This window comes from Perca fluviatilis, chromosome 2, assembly GCF_010015445.1.
Source record: "Perca fluviatilis chromosome 2, GENO_Pfluv_1.0, whole genome shotgun sequence".
NCBI lineage: Eukaryota > Metazoa > Chordata > Actinopteri > Perciformes > Percidae > Perca > Perca fluviatilis.
This window is the reverse complement of record NC_053113.1, coordinates 43,255,548-43,273,451: the sequence shown is the minus strand read 5'-3', so window position 1 is coordinate 43,273,451 and position 17,904 is coordinate 43,255,548. Positions and strand designations below refer to the sequence as shown.

General features: G+C 41.0%; 1 protein-coding gene across 3 annotated transcripts in view; it reads left to right on the top strand.

The window, feature by feature from the left end:
* Positions 1–17,904, top strand: part of LOC120574039 (serine/threonine-protein kinase NLK-like) — a 109,992-nt gene that overhangs the window by 73,222 nt on the left and 18,866 nt on the right. For 2 of the 3 annotated variants that reach the window (XR_005641814.1, XM_039824045.1), the window contains exons 8-9: positions 2,188–2,304; positions 3,830–4,028. Coding sequence is in view for 1 of the 3 variants with exons in the window: in XM_039824045.1 (XP_039679979.1) it covers positions 2,188–2,304; positions 3,830–4,028 (316 nt within the window). In the remaining 2 variants the exon portion in view is untranslated. The remainder of the gene's footprint in view (positions 1–2,187; positions 2,305–3,829; positions 4,029–17,904) is intronic. The other variant, XR_005641815.1, reaches the window with a different exon arrangement.

Genomic DNA, 17,904 nt, shown 5'->3' with positions numbered 1-17,904 from the left:
GGAACGCCATGGCTAACTTTAGCGTTCCTGGAGGTTTTATCGAGATTCTTCCAGTTTGGTGGAACGCCATTTACTTTCAAGTTTTCGCGAGATTTGTTTTAATTTGCAAGTTTGGGAGTTATACCAAGGTGCTAGTTTCCTTTGCTTTTTTTTGAGGGGAGCAACAGTCTAAAGTCATCCGTAGTGAGGCCGTAGCACTGTCTACAAAATTATCAATTTGGGAGGGACTAAAGTTAACATAAATCATGTCATGCCTAAATATCCTCTGTTATATTGAGGCATGACATTGAGTTAAATGCTATTGGAATATCTTCTTTAAATTTTGCTATAGCACTGTCAGATAGGCATATAGTGTAGAAGCTTTTATCTAATTTCGTATAGTCAGGTAGTAAAAATTCGAAAGTTATTAAAAAATAGTCTGATAATAAAGGATTCTGCGGAAATACTGTTAAATCTTCAATTTCAATGCCATATGCTAGCACAAGGTCGATTGTGTGGTTAAAATAGTGAGTGGCCTTTTGCACACTCTGACTGAAACTAATTGAATCTAGTAGTGAGTTGAAAGTAATACTAAGGCTGTCGTTGTCAACGTCCACATGGATATTAAAATCACCTACAATAAGTAATTTGTCTGATTTTGGGACTACACATGATAAAAACTCAGAGAATTCAGATAAAAATGCAGAATATGGAGCTGGAGCTCGGTAAACAACAACAAATATAATTAGCTGTACTGTTTTCCATGTTGGATGTTGAAGATTAGGTTTTCAAATATAGTGTTTTTCCCATATTTTACCATTTTGAACAGACAATTCTTCCTTGTGTGGTTTGCTGAAACTCTTCAATTAAGTTCTGAGTGTTTCCCAATATTGGAGGCGAACTTCAGGATTGTCAGGTTGTCTGTTTTTTGATTTGATAAACTTCTGAGAGTCTTTTGCAGATGTCTGCAGTCTATCAAACTTTTTATTTGTTGATGTTTTTGTTTGATCTGTGTTGCTGATTATTTTTCAGATTGGATAAATCTTCCACATTGTCAAATATGTTGTAAATGTCTGGTACAGGCCATCATTACTGCGGTGATTTGAAGTGGAAAGAAAATGGTATAATTGCGATTGAATTGTTTTACATAGTTCAGTTTACCGAATTCTGCTGCAGCAGGGCCTGTTACGGTCTTTCTAATGTAGTGTGTGATTTTGCTGTGGTCAGATAAGGGTGTTAGGGGGCTAACTGTGAATGCTCTCAGACAGAAGGGGTCTAGGTTGATTATACTATACTCTACTATGCTATTGCCAAGAGGAGAGCTGTTTGTGTAGTTACCAAACGAGTCCGCTCAAAGCCGACCGTTGTACGTTGTATGCCGACAGCCATGTACAGACCCAGTGTTCGACAGAGCTGCAGTAGTTGGTGCCCACTTTTGTTAACAGTTTTGTCAAAGTTGTTTCTGTGGGGATGTGGAGGAGGGGACTGCTGATTTGGCTAGGTATATGCTTGTCTCCATGTGAGTTAATAGATTCTGGTAATATGCCTGTCCTGGCATTAAGGTCTCCACAGATTAGTACACTTCCCTGGGCTTAATAGTGATTAATCTCATCTTCAAGAATAGAGAAAATGTTTTCATTATAATACGGGGATTCTGATGGGGGGATATGTGCTGTACACATGAATACGTCACCTGTGCCAACAACCTCTCTTTTTATTTAGAGCCAAATTGAAATTTTTTTTTTTTAATTAATTCTATTAAGTGTACTAAGCATTCATCCTGATTCCCTGGCTTACTTCTTTCAGTTTGGTGGATGGGAACACTATCTCTCTATAGCCTAAGGGACAACCAGTGGAAATGTCTCGTCTACTCCAGGTCTCCTGCAAAACAAATACATCTGCATCTCCTAACTCTATTACAATATTAGCAATGTAATTATTGCACAAGATCCAGTACGGTTACCCTTGAAAGTCAACCTATTGCCTGTGAGGGTCATTCAAGTAGGATTTAGTAGGAGTTGAGTGTGGTTTTGGCCCAGAGAAAGAAACTGTTATTAATGGTCTGATGGTCCTGTAGCACCTGCCAGATGATGATGATTTTCTGTGCTGTGTTAGTGAATCTCTAAAGAGCTCTCCTGTCTGCTGCTGAGCTCTGTTTCCTGAAGTCAATGGTGTGTTCCTTCGTTTTTCTGGACATCATCTCTGTAGGCCGACTCTTCACCTCTTGAGATGAGACTTACCACAGTGGTGTCATCTGCGAATTTGATGATGGTGTTGGCCTTGTGGAGAGACGATGCTGAGCGTGAGGGTGGAGGAGAGCTGGAGGCAAGTTTAACAATTTTCAGGCGGTTTGTGAGAAATTCCTTTATCCTGGGACAGGTTGGAAGGGTGAGGTCTAAGTCAGACAGTTTGCTGACTAGTATGTCTGGAATTATATTATTGAAGGCTAAGCTAGAGTCTATGGAGGAGCACCCTTGCATAGCTTCCTGGGTGTTCTAAATGACTGCATGGTGTGAAGTGCTATTGCGATGGCGTCCTCCATGGACCTGTTTGCTCTGTAAGCAAACTGATGTAGGTCAAAAGTGGGGTGGTGGCTTTGATGTGCTGTGAGACCAGTCTTTAAAAACTCTTGACTACTGAAGTGAGTGTGATCGTTAAGACTGCTGATAAATAAAGGTTTGACATGTGGAGAGGACGGCAATCCTGTCTGTATCAGGACTTTATTTTCCACATCACGATCTACCAGTAGGTAATGGGACCAATATGTTAGTTTTGACAAACACATAATACACACAGACTTTTGTAGTAATTAGTGATTGAACATTATCTCTACAAACAGTGTGTCAGTTGTTCCTAGTCAACAGCAGAAAGCAGAACAGTCAAGTTAAATGCACCATGCACATAAAGGTAAACTATATTTTAAGTTCAGCATCATGCTTTGCCCACTTATTCTACTGTGCCCACTTATTCTACTGTGTCAATGTTCTAAACACTGGTGTTTAGAACATTATATAATTATAAATTTTCATTAATCTGCATGTGTTGGTGATCTGAACACACATACACTTTATCGTCTGTTCTCTCAGATAAGCTGAACTGTAACAAGGCATGGTAACTAGAGCAACAATTATACATGTCACCTAGCGCTTAATGGTATACAGCATGAGAGGCACCCATCTCAACAGTGGATTTGACACATTTTCGTACATTAATTGACTTGGGTTTTAATATTTGCGGAGCAATTTTTGACTTGGCTGCCTGGAGAACACCCCTCCCCCTCTTATTTTCCACCTGCTCCATGCCACTTTATGCATTATGTTCGTTGAATTATAACACAACTGGCCTTATACAACATCATCTGATCTAATTCATATTTTTGTCATAATTTGTTTGATGGGAAGAAACCATCACAGCATTCGGAGAGCTGCCAAATACATGTGCCCAGTTCATTAATTCAGGACTAATAATACCATTTTATTATGTTTGCCATAAACTTAGCAATTACCATTTTAAACTCAAACTTAAATTAGTGACTAAAGTGAAACTATTATACCATTAAACATATTACAGTTTAAGATAACGTACATCATCTGAAATTGTTTATGCTTTGCCTTATTTCGTAATAGTTTTAACAAGTTGTACCAATTCAATAGTGTCATAATATATGGGAATGTCGGGGAGAGGGTGTTGTTAATAACCCTGTCAAGGGCTTTGCTTTTGTATAAAGTGAAATATAAGGTTTAGCCTAACACTTCTATTTGATTTCTACATGTATTCTGAGGCTTAGATGAATGTAAAATGTAGTTAATAATCTTGTCAATCACACACAACTTGTGGGTTTGGTCTCTAGTCAAAGAGGATTTCAGCAAAGGATGCCCTGGCTCACCCTTACCTGGACGAGGGTCGACTGCGCTACCATACATGCATGTGCAAATGCTGCTACACCACATCCTCTGGCCGTGTTTACACCAGTGACTTTGAGCCTGTCACTAATCCCAAGTTTGATGATGGCTTTGAGAAGAATCTGAGCTCTGTGAGACAGGTCAAAGGTAAGTTTATCTGCTGAGCTGAGTTACTGGTAGCCTTTATGTTTTGTTTTAAGACATTTAATTTTAACACTGACAAAGGGATCTAAAAAAGAGCAGTTGTTGACCCTTATGATTCTTTCAGTAATAACAAAATGCAGGCTTCTTACTATTCACAGGCTATTTTATTCACATTCACTAAACAACACAATCTGCCAGAGTTGGCCTGTAGAGTATTCTACCAACACTCTTTGTGAGTGAAATGCAGAGAAAACAGAACAAAACAGAGTACTAGCACTAGCAGCTATTAGCACATTAAGAATGTTTGTCTTCCATGGCAAAGGTGACTTATATAAATAAAAGTCTTAAAAAGAGATAAAAAGAACACTTAAAAGAACACATCCAAAGTGTTAGAGGTGACATACAGTAGTGACAGATCTTTACTCATAACACCCATGTCTTTATCTATTGGGTCAATCTGGTAGGAGCACTACTGAGAATTCCAACTTGTGGCTACTGCACATGTACTTAAAGGTTCCCTGTGAAGTTTTTTTTGTAAACAATCCCAAGTTATGATATTCAGGGCCAGATTCAATGCAGCTTTTGTGCCTGTTTTCAGGTGCAGATGTCATGCATTTTGTCCCAAACGCGCTGTATTTATCAAACAGACTCAGCAGGCTGGAGTCACAGTCTGCATGTTGTTTGTGCTACTGTTTGCAGTGTGCGTCTTTGCGTCTTTCTCGTCAATGCATTTACAGTAAGGGAGAATCACGCAATAAGTAAAGATCACTCTTTTGTGGGAGAAAATTCTCTTCAGTCATAGGACTGATGTGGAGGAAACAACGCGGCCCATGCCTGGGATTACCTGGGCTATATCGACGATGTTCCACTTCCAGGATTGTCCAGGTGCTGCCGGAAATTCCGCCGGATGTCCCTCTTTTTAGGCCGGATGTCCCACAACTTCCGCTTTCTTTGTGTTGCCGTTCTAAACTCCGGTGGATTTATGAGGACTATGGTTAACTGCTTCTCTAAATCTCTGCAGAGTAAATTGAGTAAGCTAGCTAGACTGTCCAGTCTGAGTTTTCTGTTGCATGACTAAAACAACTTTTGAACGTACACGTTCCACCAAAACAAGTTCCTTCCCGAGGCTATTTTGCAGAGGCACCGTTATTGTGTCCAGGGCTTAGAACTGCCCCAGACGATTGTGATTGGTTCAAAGAAATTACAATAAACCAGAGCACGTTTTTCTCCCATCCCGGAATTCTATGTGGACTAGTCAGACGCTGTGACACAGTGCCGTGAAGGAAGGTAATATAAGCTTTATCAAAGTTTTGAGCTTACTCTGAGTCTGGCAAAATAAGTAACTCTGCATTCTGGGAGCGCAGTGTTCTAGTGGGGCAATAGGGTAATATGAGCTCTCTAAGATATGATGGTGCCTGACCATTAAGAGCTTTGTAGGTCAGGAGAAGGATTTCAAATTCAATCCTGGATTTTACAGGAAGCCAATGCAGAGAAGCTAATACGGGACAAAATATGATCTTTTTTTTTAGTTCTTGTCAGTACACATGCTGCAGCATTCTGGATCAGTTTGAGAGTCTTAGGTGACTTGTTTGAGCATCCTGATAATAAGGAATTACAATAGTCCAGCCTCGAAGTAACAAATGGATGGACTAGTTTTTCTGCATCATTTTGAGACTGAATGTGCTAAATGTTGGCAATTTTGGTGAAAAAAGGCGATTCTTGAGATTTGTTTTATGTGGGCATTGTTGGGACCACAGTAAGGAAGAATTAAGAAAAAAGACTGCTTGTGGAAAAGACTGCTAGCGATAAAGATGGCGCTCCTGTTACTGATACCCTTGCTACCGAAATGGCGAACATGCACCAGCTACTGAAGCAGATGGATGCGAGCCAGAAGGCAGCACTGGCGGAAATCAAGCAGACAACTACAGCAATAAGCGAGAAACTGGAAGTGTTTTATCGGAACGACTGGATAATGTTGAGACTCGGATGCTTGAGGAAGCTATGGATGTTGCAAGGGCTAACCCTCCTGCTCCGATGTCTGAGCTAGCAAAAATGCAAAAATGGGTGGATGACCTAGAGGCCAGGAGTAGACGTAATAGAGCTATCGAGGCAAAGTTCCGTGCTTTCAAGATGTGTCACGGATTCAATGTGCGGCGAGAGCTAAGGAATAGATTATCTGGGAAAACAACAAAATCAGCAACTTCCCAGACTACACTAAAGCGGTAGAAGTGCAGCGCCCGAACTTTAAGGAATGCAAGAAAAAAGTGAATGACCGCGCATGAATTTCGCACTTGCCTACCCTGCAACGCTCAGGATTATTCCCGGCAATGGACTGGAACATTGCTTCGATGACGCGGAAAAAGCCTTGGAATTCATCAACAAGCTGTAAGATTTCTGGATTGAAGTGACTATTGACTGCATGACGCGGTCATATTTTTCATTTAAAGTTGACTGATAAAGGACTGCTAGCCTACTGCACTTTTTTGGACACTGAAAGGACGTATAGTTGGTACAGTGAGTAACACAAAGACCTTGTTCTGTTGTTTTTCTTTTTCACTCTCCATACCGGGCTTAGAATGTTTCTTTTCTCTCTTTCTTAATCTGTCATAGCCTTGATTGATGATATTGGTGTGTGGTTTAAACTCTGTTTTACTTTGAATTGTTATTAGGCTACGTCTGCAGAGTTCCCCTGTTAGTTTCATAGTTTTCCCTCAGTTTATGAGGTATTTTGGGTTCAGATTATAGCAGTAGCTGGCGCTTTGCGCAACTTAATGTTGGATCAGGATGTCCAAGCATAGCAGGCGCTTTTCTCGATGGTGTTGCTATGTCAAGTAGCCTTGAAAGTGAGTGGTTCATGGACATATAATTTAGTGTTTAGAGTGTGAATCGCTTAGCACTCTTGATGGAGTATTTTAACTCCAGTTTTGTTTTTGTGTGCTACTTTTATGGAGGACGTTATTTGTATGTTTTGTTGAGTCTTTTGTTTCATTTGGAGGCTGCGCTACACCAAAGCTTTAACCTACATCTATATGAGCAGGAGTGACCATGATAGGGGGTTGAAGATCTGTAGCTGGAACACAAAAGGCATGGGTCAATTAATTAATTATTACTCAGCACGCTGAAAGCTAAGAAATATGACATAGTTTTCCTCCAGGGCTGGATAATAAAAGATTACGCCGAGACTGGGTTAGGGCATGTTTATTACTCAGTGGGTTTGAGTGCCAGTAGGGGTGTAGAAATATTAGTTCATAAACATTTACAATTTAATACAAACAAACTTTACACCGATGACAATGGGATATTGATTGTTCTACAGTCTGAAATTGAAGGTCATCCATCTTTTCTTGCTAACATATATGCCCCCAACTTAGATGAGCCCTCTTTCTTTGGCACTATGGAATCCAAAATAGCAGAGATTCAAAATGGACAGAATTACCCAATTATAATTGGTGGGGATTTTAATCAAGTATTTCATATGGTTTTAGATTGTAGCTATCACTCTAATTCCAAACAACGCAGATCTCATACGGAACCTCATGTACCATAGGGCATACCCGTCGCTATGGGCGGGCCATAGGGGGCCGGGCCCGCCCCCAAAAATGCTTGTGCCCCCCTACTTGAGGCACAGATCTCTTAAAAAAATTACTTTAATTTTATATTATCATAGTTGCTAATTTTGTGTTGCATTAATGTTGCATTCTTTATCATTAAAACATTATAAATATAAATAAACAATGGTGTGATTTGTGTTTGATTGATGGGAATCTACACTGCAACAGCCTATCACGGCCTTACTAAAAAGAAAGATGGCTACGACGTGACGTAGCCTACGTCGAGTGTAGCTGCTCAAACGTTACCGCACATTTTGAAAGCTGGATGAGTTTTTCGCTCGCTTTCGCTTCCAGTTCGTCATGGTAAGTGGTTGAAAAGCCCACCAACATTCTCCTCCAAACTGGATACGGCACCGACGCCTCCTGATGTTGTCGTTGGAGAAGGAGCCCCTGGACGACAGTCTGAGCCTGATGCTAGTAGCTCCGTGGAGCCCGACCCTGGGCCTGGCAGGACCTGCAGTCCAAGTGCAACTGTGACTGGGGCAGCATTTGGGCCACAACTAGCTGACTGTTGAATCAGGAGGTGTGACGGACAAACCCAAACAGGTTGTGTTGAGGAAATATCCAGTTAAAAAAAAAAAACGTAGCTGTAGCTGGTATTTGAACAGGGACTGGCTTGCGTAGGCTACTCGGTGGAAAAGGACTCCGCATTTTGTTATGCCTGCAGGAAATTCACATCTGTATCATCGGACGCGACCTTCTTCATTAAGGGGTTTAAGATTTACAGACAAGGGCTTAAATAAGCATGCAGCTTCAAATGACAGGAGGGACTGAAGAGAGGACATGCTGTCTCCACTCAAAGTACCGGTAGGTTCAAAGTCTCTCTGTGTGTGTGTGTGTGTGTGTGTGTGTTGTGTGTGTGTGTGTGTGTGTGTGTGTGTGTGTGTGTGTGTGTGTGTGTGGTGGTGTGTGTGCGTGCGTGTGTGTCTCATGGCACATGCATAGCAATGCATATCCTTCTATTGACTGCTTTAAAATGCAATGTTTGAGAGATGCTTCTGGTGTTACATCTAATATGTTGTATAGTCAAGTGTTTTATGGATATTCATAACATTGCTTCTATGTAGCCTAATGTGTTGTAGGCTATATAGGCTACCTGGTCATATTGCTGTTGGTTATGTTTAACGTGATGATTACGTGCGAATAGTATAACAAGAGTATATGATTATTATACATATACGTACTGTACGCCAATAATAATTGTGCCCCCCCATGTATTTCATGTGCCCCCCTTAAGACTGAGGTCTAGCGACGGGTCTGCCATAGGGTCGACTTTGGTGTCAGACCATGCAGAGGTCGCCCTCCACATACGGCAGCCAACCAAGATAAACAAATCATGAAGGTGGCAATTAAATTCCTCCTTACTTAAAGATTCAACTTTCAGATCACTATTACAAAACCAGATTACACTGTTTAAGGACACCAATATTCCAACAGCCCCCTCTCCAGGGGTAGCCTGGGAAGCGTTGAAGGCTTTTTTGAGAGGATTCATAATTCAATACGCCTCCCGTAAAAAAAAAAGAAAAGGCAGCAGAATGCCTTAACCAGGAAAAAGAAGTTAAGGAAGCAGAAGAGGTTTTTTAAAACTAGTATGTCTGAAAACAATTTGCGCAAACTTTCCCAGCTTAAATACAAATATAACACCTTATTATCTGAAAGAGTAGAATTCTCGCCATTTAGGGCCAGACAACGGTTCTTTGAAGGAGGTGATAAGGCAAGACCACTATAACTTCTTGCTGTTTTACGTACATAAAACAGCAAGAAGCACACTGTGCTATTCCAGCTGTATATGACTACCAGGGTGTGCTGCACACAAGCCCTGCTGACATCAACAACACTTTCAAAGTGTTTTATGAGAATCTATACAGCTCTGATTCAGTGGCAGGTAGGGCTGAGACTGAGGCTTTTCTACAGAACTTAGACCTCCCAACTTTGTCACCTGAACAGAAACAACTACTCGACAGACCGATAACTGCTATGGAAATTCAGGAAGTTATCAGGTCCCTGTCCACAGGCAAGGCACCTGGCCCTGATGGCTTTATGGCCGATTTCTATAAGTGCTTTGCTCCCAAACTGGCTCCATTGATGCTAGAAATGTATATGGACTCTCTTGAAAAGGGTACATTGCCACCTACACTGTCGCAGGCCCTCATTACACTCCTACTGTAGACGGATAAGGAACCCACAGATTGTCGCAGCTATAGACCAATATCCTTAACTAATTACGATAGCTGTATCTTCTCTAAAATACTTGCCACCCTCCCTGGTTCACCCCGATACGCAACCGACACTCCTCAGATAACCTATGTTGTCTGATAAACATAATGTGGGCGGTAAGGGACGATGCGGCTCCCACTGCGGCCCTGTCGCTGGACGCTGAAAAGGCCTTTGCTGGTTCTTGAACACCTGGGTTTTGGGGGAGTCTTACTTGGTCTGCTACGCTTAATTTATAAGGAGCCCACTTAGCTCTAGAGCCCCTGGCAGCTGCCATTTGCCTAGACCCTAATTTCACTGGCATACGTGTGGGACACATGACACATAAGGTGATGTTATATGCGGACGACATTTTGACCTTTGTTAGCCGCCCTGAGACCTCCATGCCAGCGCTGCTATCCTTGATCAGCTCTTTTGCCAAAATCTCTGGATATAAGATAAATTGGTCCAAGTGTGAAGCCCTGGCATTAACGACATACTGCCCAAAAACACTATTCCAATCAGGTAACTTTAGGTGGCCAGGTCAAGGCATTAGATATCTTGGGATACTGTTTCCATCTAACCTGTCAGACATTATGAAAGTAAATATAGAGCCATTACTTGAAAAATTTAAATTAGACTTGGAAAGGTGGTCACCCCTTCACCTCCCTTAGCTCCACTTAGTGCAGAGATTCCCTCCCTCATTATAGCAAGATATGGCCTTCCATATCCACAAAGCATCTCTTTATTACTCAATGCTGCTAGAGAAGTACGGTACCGTGTCTTCATTAAAGAAAGTTTAGGACAGAGACCTTGAAATTACGTTTACAGAGGAAGAGTGGACCGATATAGTTTGCATCTTAAAGAAAATTGCACGTGATATACGCACTAGACTTTTTCCAGTTCAAGATACTCCATAGATTGTACTGGACTCCCTCTAAGCTGTACAGGCTTAAGCTCACTGCTAACCCAGGGTGCTGGAAGTGCTCAGAGGACAGCACGTTAACCCATATGTTGTGGCACTGTCCAAAAGTGCAAGCCTTCTGGTCATCAGTTCATATGTGCATTCAGAAAGTTGTGGGCCTATGGGTTCCCTTTTGCAGTCGTTTATACCTATTAGGAGACCCATCTACACTAAAAGATGGTATTGCTTCAGTCGATGCAGAATGGGTCCAGACAGCTATAATGATTGGTAGGAAACTGCTAATTCAACAGTGGAAGTCATCTCATCCTCCATCAATCACGGACTGGTACAATCCCCTGACCTACAGTGGCTGCATATGAACGAGTATCCTTCACCCTGCTGGACAGGTTAGATTGGCACTACTTTCAATGGCAAAACTTTCTTCAATATATAAATGACCTTGTAGCGATGAACTACAGGCTCAGCCCCCTCTCCCTACACAATACAAGAGCTCTCTGGTTCACATTTCCAACACAGCCTCCTCCATATGTTTTATTTGTATTCTTTTGTCCTTTTTTTTATTTATTTTGTTTGTTTGTTGTTGTTATAGTGGTCTTCTCTGGTGTCCATATGGGCAGATATTGTGTATGCATGCACTGATGCTTGAGTTGCCCTATGTTTGTTTAGTAATGTGAGGAATATTTTCATGGCTTCATCACTGGTAACCTGTACTTATGTTTAAAATCAATACAAATTTCCAATCACAAAAAAAAACAGCTTCGAAGGTGTTAGGGGCCAAGTACAATAACTTCAGTTGTGTCTGAGTTTAACATCAGGAAATTATGTCCTTAATGCATGCTTAAAGTTTAACTAACTGATTGGTTTCATCTGGCTTGATCGATATATATAATTGGGTATCATCCACATAATAGTGAAAGTTAATACAGTGTTTCCTAATGATATTGCCTAGAGTCCAAACACCAAGCCTTGTGGAACACCATGTCTAACTTTTCATGAACTAAGATGGGTCTGATAAATAGGACTTCAACCAGCTTAGTGTGGTTCCCTTAATGCCAATTAAATGTTCCAGTCGCTGTAATAGGATGTTATGGTCAATAGTGCTGAATACAGAACTAAGATCCAATAGGACAAGTACAGAGACAAGTTATTTCTCTGAAGCAATTAGAAGGTAATTTGTAATTTGTCACCAGTGCCGTCTCTGTGCTATGAGTGTATTAAATCCTGAGTGAAAATCCTCAAATAAACTTATGTAGAAAGTCATAACTGATTAGCGACTACCTTCTCAAGGATCTTAAGCCTTATTCGCATGGGAATATTATTACCAGGTGACCTCATCAGATTTAGAAATTACTTACCTTAAGCTTACCTTAAGCCCCTGTTTAGGCCAAGAAAGCTGCTACATCATGATACATGACCAAACGTGCAGGTCCAACACATAAATTATGGCAACGATGAAGCTAGAGAGAAGCTGTAATTTAACATTAGCTCACTCAGCAACACCACAGCTCCCTGTCTGTGTCTTTTGCACCTCCACCAGGATTACTTCTTACTAACAGGGTTTAATCTCCAAATTAATGTATGACAACTAAGTAGAGATAATGTTAGCTAAACAAAGTGCAAATGCTAACGTTCACTGAAGAACAAAGTAACAAGTACTGGATCGGTAAGTGATAGAGGCATATTCAATTTGTGATTAGCGCCACTTCCTGACAATAATAGGAAACATTATGGATAGAGCTGGCTAACGTTAGCCCTCCTGAATATTATGAAATAAGGGATAATGTAGAGTGAGACAGTCATTATAGCGACTGCTGAGGGGGATGCAGGACCCCCCTGCGAAGCGGAGGGGACTTGAATCAGCCTGCATTTTATCCCCTTTTACAGGCTGTGGTAATAGCAGTATATTTTACCGTCAAAATGACTCAGGATGTGATGAGGTGCTGCCCTGTTATTGCTAGCTAGGCGGACAAATTCTTTCAACCAGCTTGCTGTTTCAATCACTGTGGGTTGACACATTAGCTGAGGTGTAGTAAGGTAGCGGGCTATCAAGGCTGCTCTCGTGGCCGTTATAATTCACATTAAACTAAACATTTCCATTGTAACGTACCAAAGATGGCTACTGGTTGAGAAGTGTCCAGCTTTCCAGACTCAACTTTTTGACCGTTATGAGTGCACCATCCAGGTACTCGTAGTGCACTGCATTTTGCTATACTACAGCATCTGTATCAGGGAAAAGAATAGGAATAAATTAGTGAGAGAGGGCTCCTGACAACAGAGAAGCCAATCAGCAGATGTGGTCTTTGCTAGGGAACCCTTGGTTCCCTAGCAGTTGTTGCTGTTATTGTTTTAAGTGTTTCAATACACCCAATACATTAAAGTTTGTACTTGTGTTGAAGCCATCTTACTGAAATTTAAATCTTGGGCTCCTGTCCTTCTAGTTCTTTTGTATAAGCAGAGTAGGGATTTCTGGCACAAAATGTCTAAAGAAGGGGATGAGACAATTCCGTTTATATCGGTACTTTGATGTTACATACATGACCCACTTCTTCCATAAAGCCATGCCAGTGCATCTCTCTTACTCCGCGTAACCCCGCCCCCACTCTCCTGCTGCGTCTGTCCGGCTCACTCGCTTACAACAGGGTCTTACAATAACAATTGCCCGATGCCGTTAAAAAAGTTACATCGGACCAGTAAATGTTGCCCGTAAATGTTGCCAGTGCTCGAAAAAGTGAGCGAGCGCCGTGTGTCTGCTCTACTTTCAGTCTTCCCTCTGCTCTTTCTGTCGCCTGACGACGGCACAAAGACAGGCTTCTTTACTTCATAGTTTAAATCCCTCTTCATTTTAAAACAATATACGAGTTGAAAGGCAAAATAACATTTGTTGGGACGACCTCTAACCGTTGGCAGCAGCCCGGGTTTGAGTCTGCCTGACCTTTTGCTGCGTGTCATCCCCATTCTCCCCCCCTTTTACTGTCTATCTGATCTACAGTATCTTATCAAATAAAAAGCCCAAAAAGTAATTTAAAAAAAACAAACATTTGTTGCGTATTAGCTCTTTTGCGGAATAGTTTCTCTACTGCGAGAGAGAGCCAGTGAGAGACGGTGAATGATGCTCTCATAGCTATTGGCTATCGGAGAAGAGGAGGAATTTATAGTAAAGTTGTCAAGCTGTAAATGTACAGCGTAGGTTTCACTGTTGCAGGAGAGGAAAACCTGTTCAAACAGGGAAGAAAACCCATTCTTTGCATTTTATTTGATCAGTTTGATCTGTTTTAATAAAAGTACTTGTGACATCTCACATGTGGCTTTGACTTACAACTGAACATTTAGCCCACTTCGTAGAAAATACAGAGATATATATCATGTTTACCATTCAGCCCATTCAGAGATAGGATTTTTGGTCCATATTGCCCAACCTTAACCTATAGTATAAAACTCTATTGTTAGAAAATGCAAAACTATATTGTAATCCAGGTTGCATGAATTCCAAGAGAAAGTGTTGGTCATCTTTTTCCAAGGTTCAAGGTTCTTCATGTGCACAACAATAATAGAAGTCGTTGGCCTTAGGCACCTCCAACAATGCTCATTAGATAACTAAAAAGAAAATCACAAGTAAAAGTTAAGACATAGGGTTAAAATATAAACAAATATAATATAAATGAAGTAATATACTGCTTTTTTGAAGTAATTATTCATTTCCTACACTGCACTGTAACTTTTATTCTTGTATTGCGTACCTGTCTTATTCTATTTTATCTGTTTTTTGTAGCTTTATAGTCTCAATTATTTTAACTCTTAAATGTATGTATGTTATGTAAAGCACTTTGGATTGCCCTGTTGCTGAAATGTGCTGTATAAAAAAAGCTGCCTTGCCTAGACAGTATTAAAAATGAAAAAATCTGAATTTAAAAAAGAATGTAGTAATTAGGGGTGGTACGGTTCATGAAAAAACATCCGAACCGTAAGGTTCGCTTGTCGCGGTTCGGAACGTGTGTGCGTAGCGCGGTTCGTCAATACACTTCTAATGTGCACAAACCACTTACTGCCGTTGTGCCCTCTTTCAACAACTATGTTAAAACACTTACCGGAAATGATGAGCGGGATGAGCAACACATGGCAGATGATTGGACGAACGCGTCACGTGGGGCTGGCTGCTCTCGAATTTCAAAACAGACTCTAAAGGCGTCTCGTTGCGATTACGATCTCATACTTTACGAAAATAGTTCACCGAAACGTATTTCTAAAAACATTTTAAGCGAGAAATAGACCATGCAGTTGCTGAATCTGTCTTCATTTCAGATCGACAAAGGTCAGTTTAAAAGATTTTCGTCAGATTTTGAGAGGCGGCGAGCCAACCGCTCCTCAATGGTGGTATGTGGAGTGCTGCAGGTCAGGTCACCTGTATTTTTGTAAGAGCTACACTGAAGTTGTTAGTTTGATAAATGCAAGTTATTTCAATTTTTATTCTGTAATATTTCAATCTTCATGTGCTAAAAAGGGCACATATGTTCCTGTAAATGGCGATACACACACAATTTTTTTTGCCAAATAAATGAAAAGCTTGTTGAAATCTTCAATGTCTTCCCTCTTGCTGTATCAAAATCTCACCTCGCTTGGTCCCAATAATGTGCTTAAAGTCAAATTCCGTTTGTACATGATTACAAGATAGAACTATGTTTTAATACTGTGTCCTACATTGTGGATATTAAGCTATATATCATATGCTGAAGTATATTTGTGGAGTGTTAAAGATTAAAGAAAAAATAACAATCGTACAGAACCGAAAACCGTGACCCTAAAACCGTGATACGAACCGAACCGTGGGTTTTGTGAACCGTACCACCCCTAGAAGTAATGTATGTATGCATAATGAAAAGTAAAGTATACATGTATACTTTGTAGACATATATATGGATGGCAGTAAAGCCTTATGGTTGATGGCGGTGCAATTGCTATACCATGATGATACCACAGCGGTGATGCAGCTGGTCAGGGTGTGGTGAGTCCAGGTCAGATCCTCGCTGAGCTGACGTGAACCCCAAGAAACCTAAAGCTGCTGACTCTCTCCACTGTAGTCCTGTTGATGGAGATAGAGGCTGTGTCCTTCTCTCTGTTGCTTCCTGTAGTCTACAGTCAGATGCTTTGTTTTACTGATTTTGAGATGTTGAGACTGATGTTCAGATGGAGGTTGTTGTCATGTCAGGTACTCATGTCATGTTGGGGCTCTGATAGGGCTGTGCAATTAATTGAATTTCGATTTTGGCTCCCAACGATCACCAAAATAGTATAATCAAGAAACAACGATTATTTTGCCATGTTCTGTTTTGGAAGAACACTTTTATTTTGTCATGTGTTCTGAATGACACACGCATGCGCACATCCGCACGCGCATATCCGCCCCTCCCGAAGCCAGTCAGGGAGGCAAGTTGTGTGCATATATCTGCTGGAATTTAAAAACTCAGCGCGAATAAAGATGGCAGCGTTTGGTGAGCAAAAAAAAGGCAAAACCAACTCAAATGTCTGGGAACAGCTAACGTTAGCTAACCCTGCGGTCCCTCTGCATTTGCCCTTCCGCTGTAATATACTGTCTACGTTGTATTCCCCTGACACGCTGTATTCACTTACTGTTTAAAACTTTTTCCAGCTTAGTGGGGGTGCATAGGCATACTGCTCAAAACTAACATGAAAAAACATAGTAATCTCCTTCAGCATTCAGTTTTGTTGTTAAACTGTATGTAAATGAGCAGGGACGTTAAATCACCTGTTTCACGTAACGTTACTCTAAGGCAGGCACAGCGTTATGGGTGGGCCTGACGGGCCTAGGCCCACCCACTTTTCAATAGGCCCACCCAAAACTTTTCTTCAAAAAACATTAATTAATTAATATTATAATTTGGTGAAGAATTATTAAAAATCGGGAAATAATCTCATAATTTGTGCTAAAATAAATGTTTAGTTTTCAAAAAATTTAAAAAAGCTGGTCATGTCTATTTTTATGTTTCTGCACAAGTTTAGCAGACAGTGAGGTTCGGGATCGGATGTAGCTTGTCGGTATGCTAGGCTAGCTCCAAGTGATCTGAGAGTGTGAAAATCATATCCAGTAAAGGACAGTGTTGCAACAGTCGGTACCTTAAACGTGCACGAGCAGTCAGAGTCATCGCTGCAACCAGGAGATGGAGATCCACAACACCTAGCACATCTTTGTCTCTGCCACCCCAGGATGGTAGCGCGGCTAGCGCGACCAGCGCCGGTGCTAATGTCTCTGTCTCTGACTCGCGGGTGGATGATATAGCCCTGTGGATCTGTCTTCCGTGGATGAGCCCGCAACTCAACCAGTGCTAAAGTATCCGGTCGCTTCTTCTGCTTTAGGGAGTTTAATTGTGTAGGACCGCCAGATGATAACAGTAAGTTATGTGAAGGCTACTCTGCCTGTATTGTATTATGTCGCAATTCTATTTCTATAACAGCTTGTTACTGTTAAGTTGTTTTTCCTTCATGGTTTTCTCTTGTTATGGCCAATAATGCCATAGTAAAAGTTTGTCTCGGTAGGAAATAACTTGAGTCTTGTTTTACATGACAGATGACGTTGTCAATGAACAAGTTCTGTTGTCGAGTATTGATTGAAACTGTCGGGCAGTGGTGTTGATCTGAATTGTTGAAAACTTAAAACAATTGAACGGAATTGTGAAATATTCGGCCTCATGTTATACGAGCAGAACTAAAATATGTTTGGGGGAAATATTAGATTCCTGACTGTCCTTTTGATTCCTGACAGTCCATAGGCCTTAGGTTAGGAGAGATGCGCTATATCACAGCCAGGTATGGTGTGTAATGGAGATTCCAAAGCGCTCTTCTTTTGGTCAGAACCAAGGAGAGCGATCACGGATAGGTCCGTCCTTTGCACCGAAACTTTTTACAATGCAACAACATTTAAATAGCATCAAGCTATTACAATCTTTATTATGTAAGCACATATAATATATATAACAGTATATTAGTCAGTCATTTGTATTAGGTTAAACAGTGATTTGATAACGTTTTTAATTTAAGGCCCACCCACAATTGGTCTGGCCCATCCAAAACTGGAATCCTGGCACCGTCTATGTGCTGGAAGGTCATCTAGCAAATAAGCCCACTGACGGCGACATTG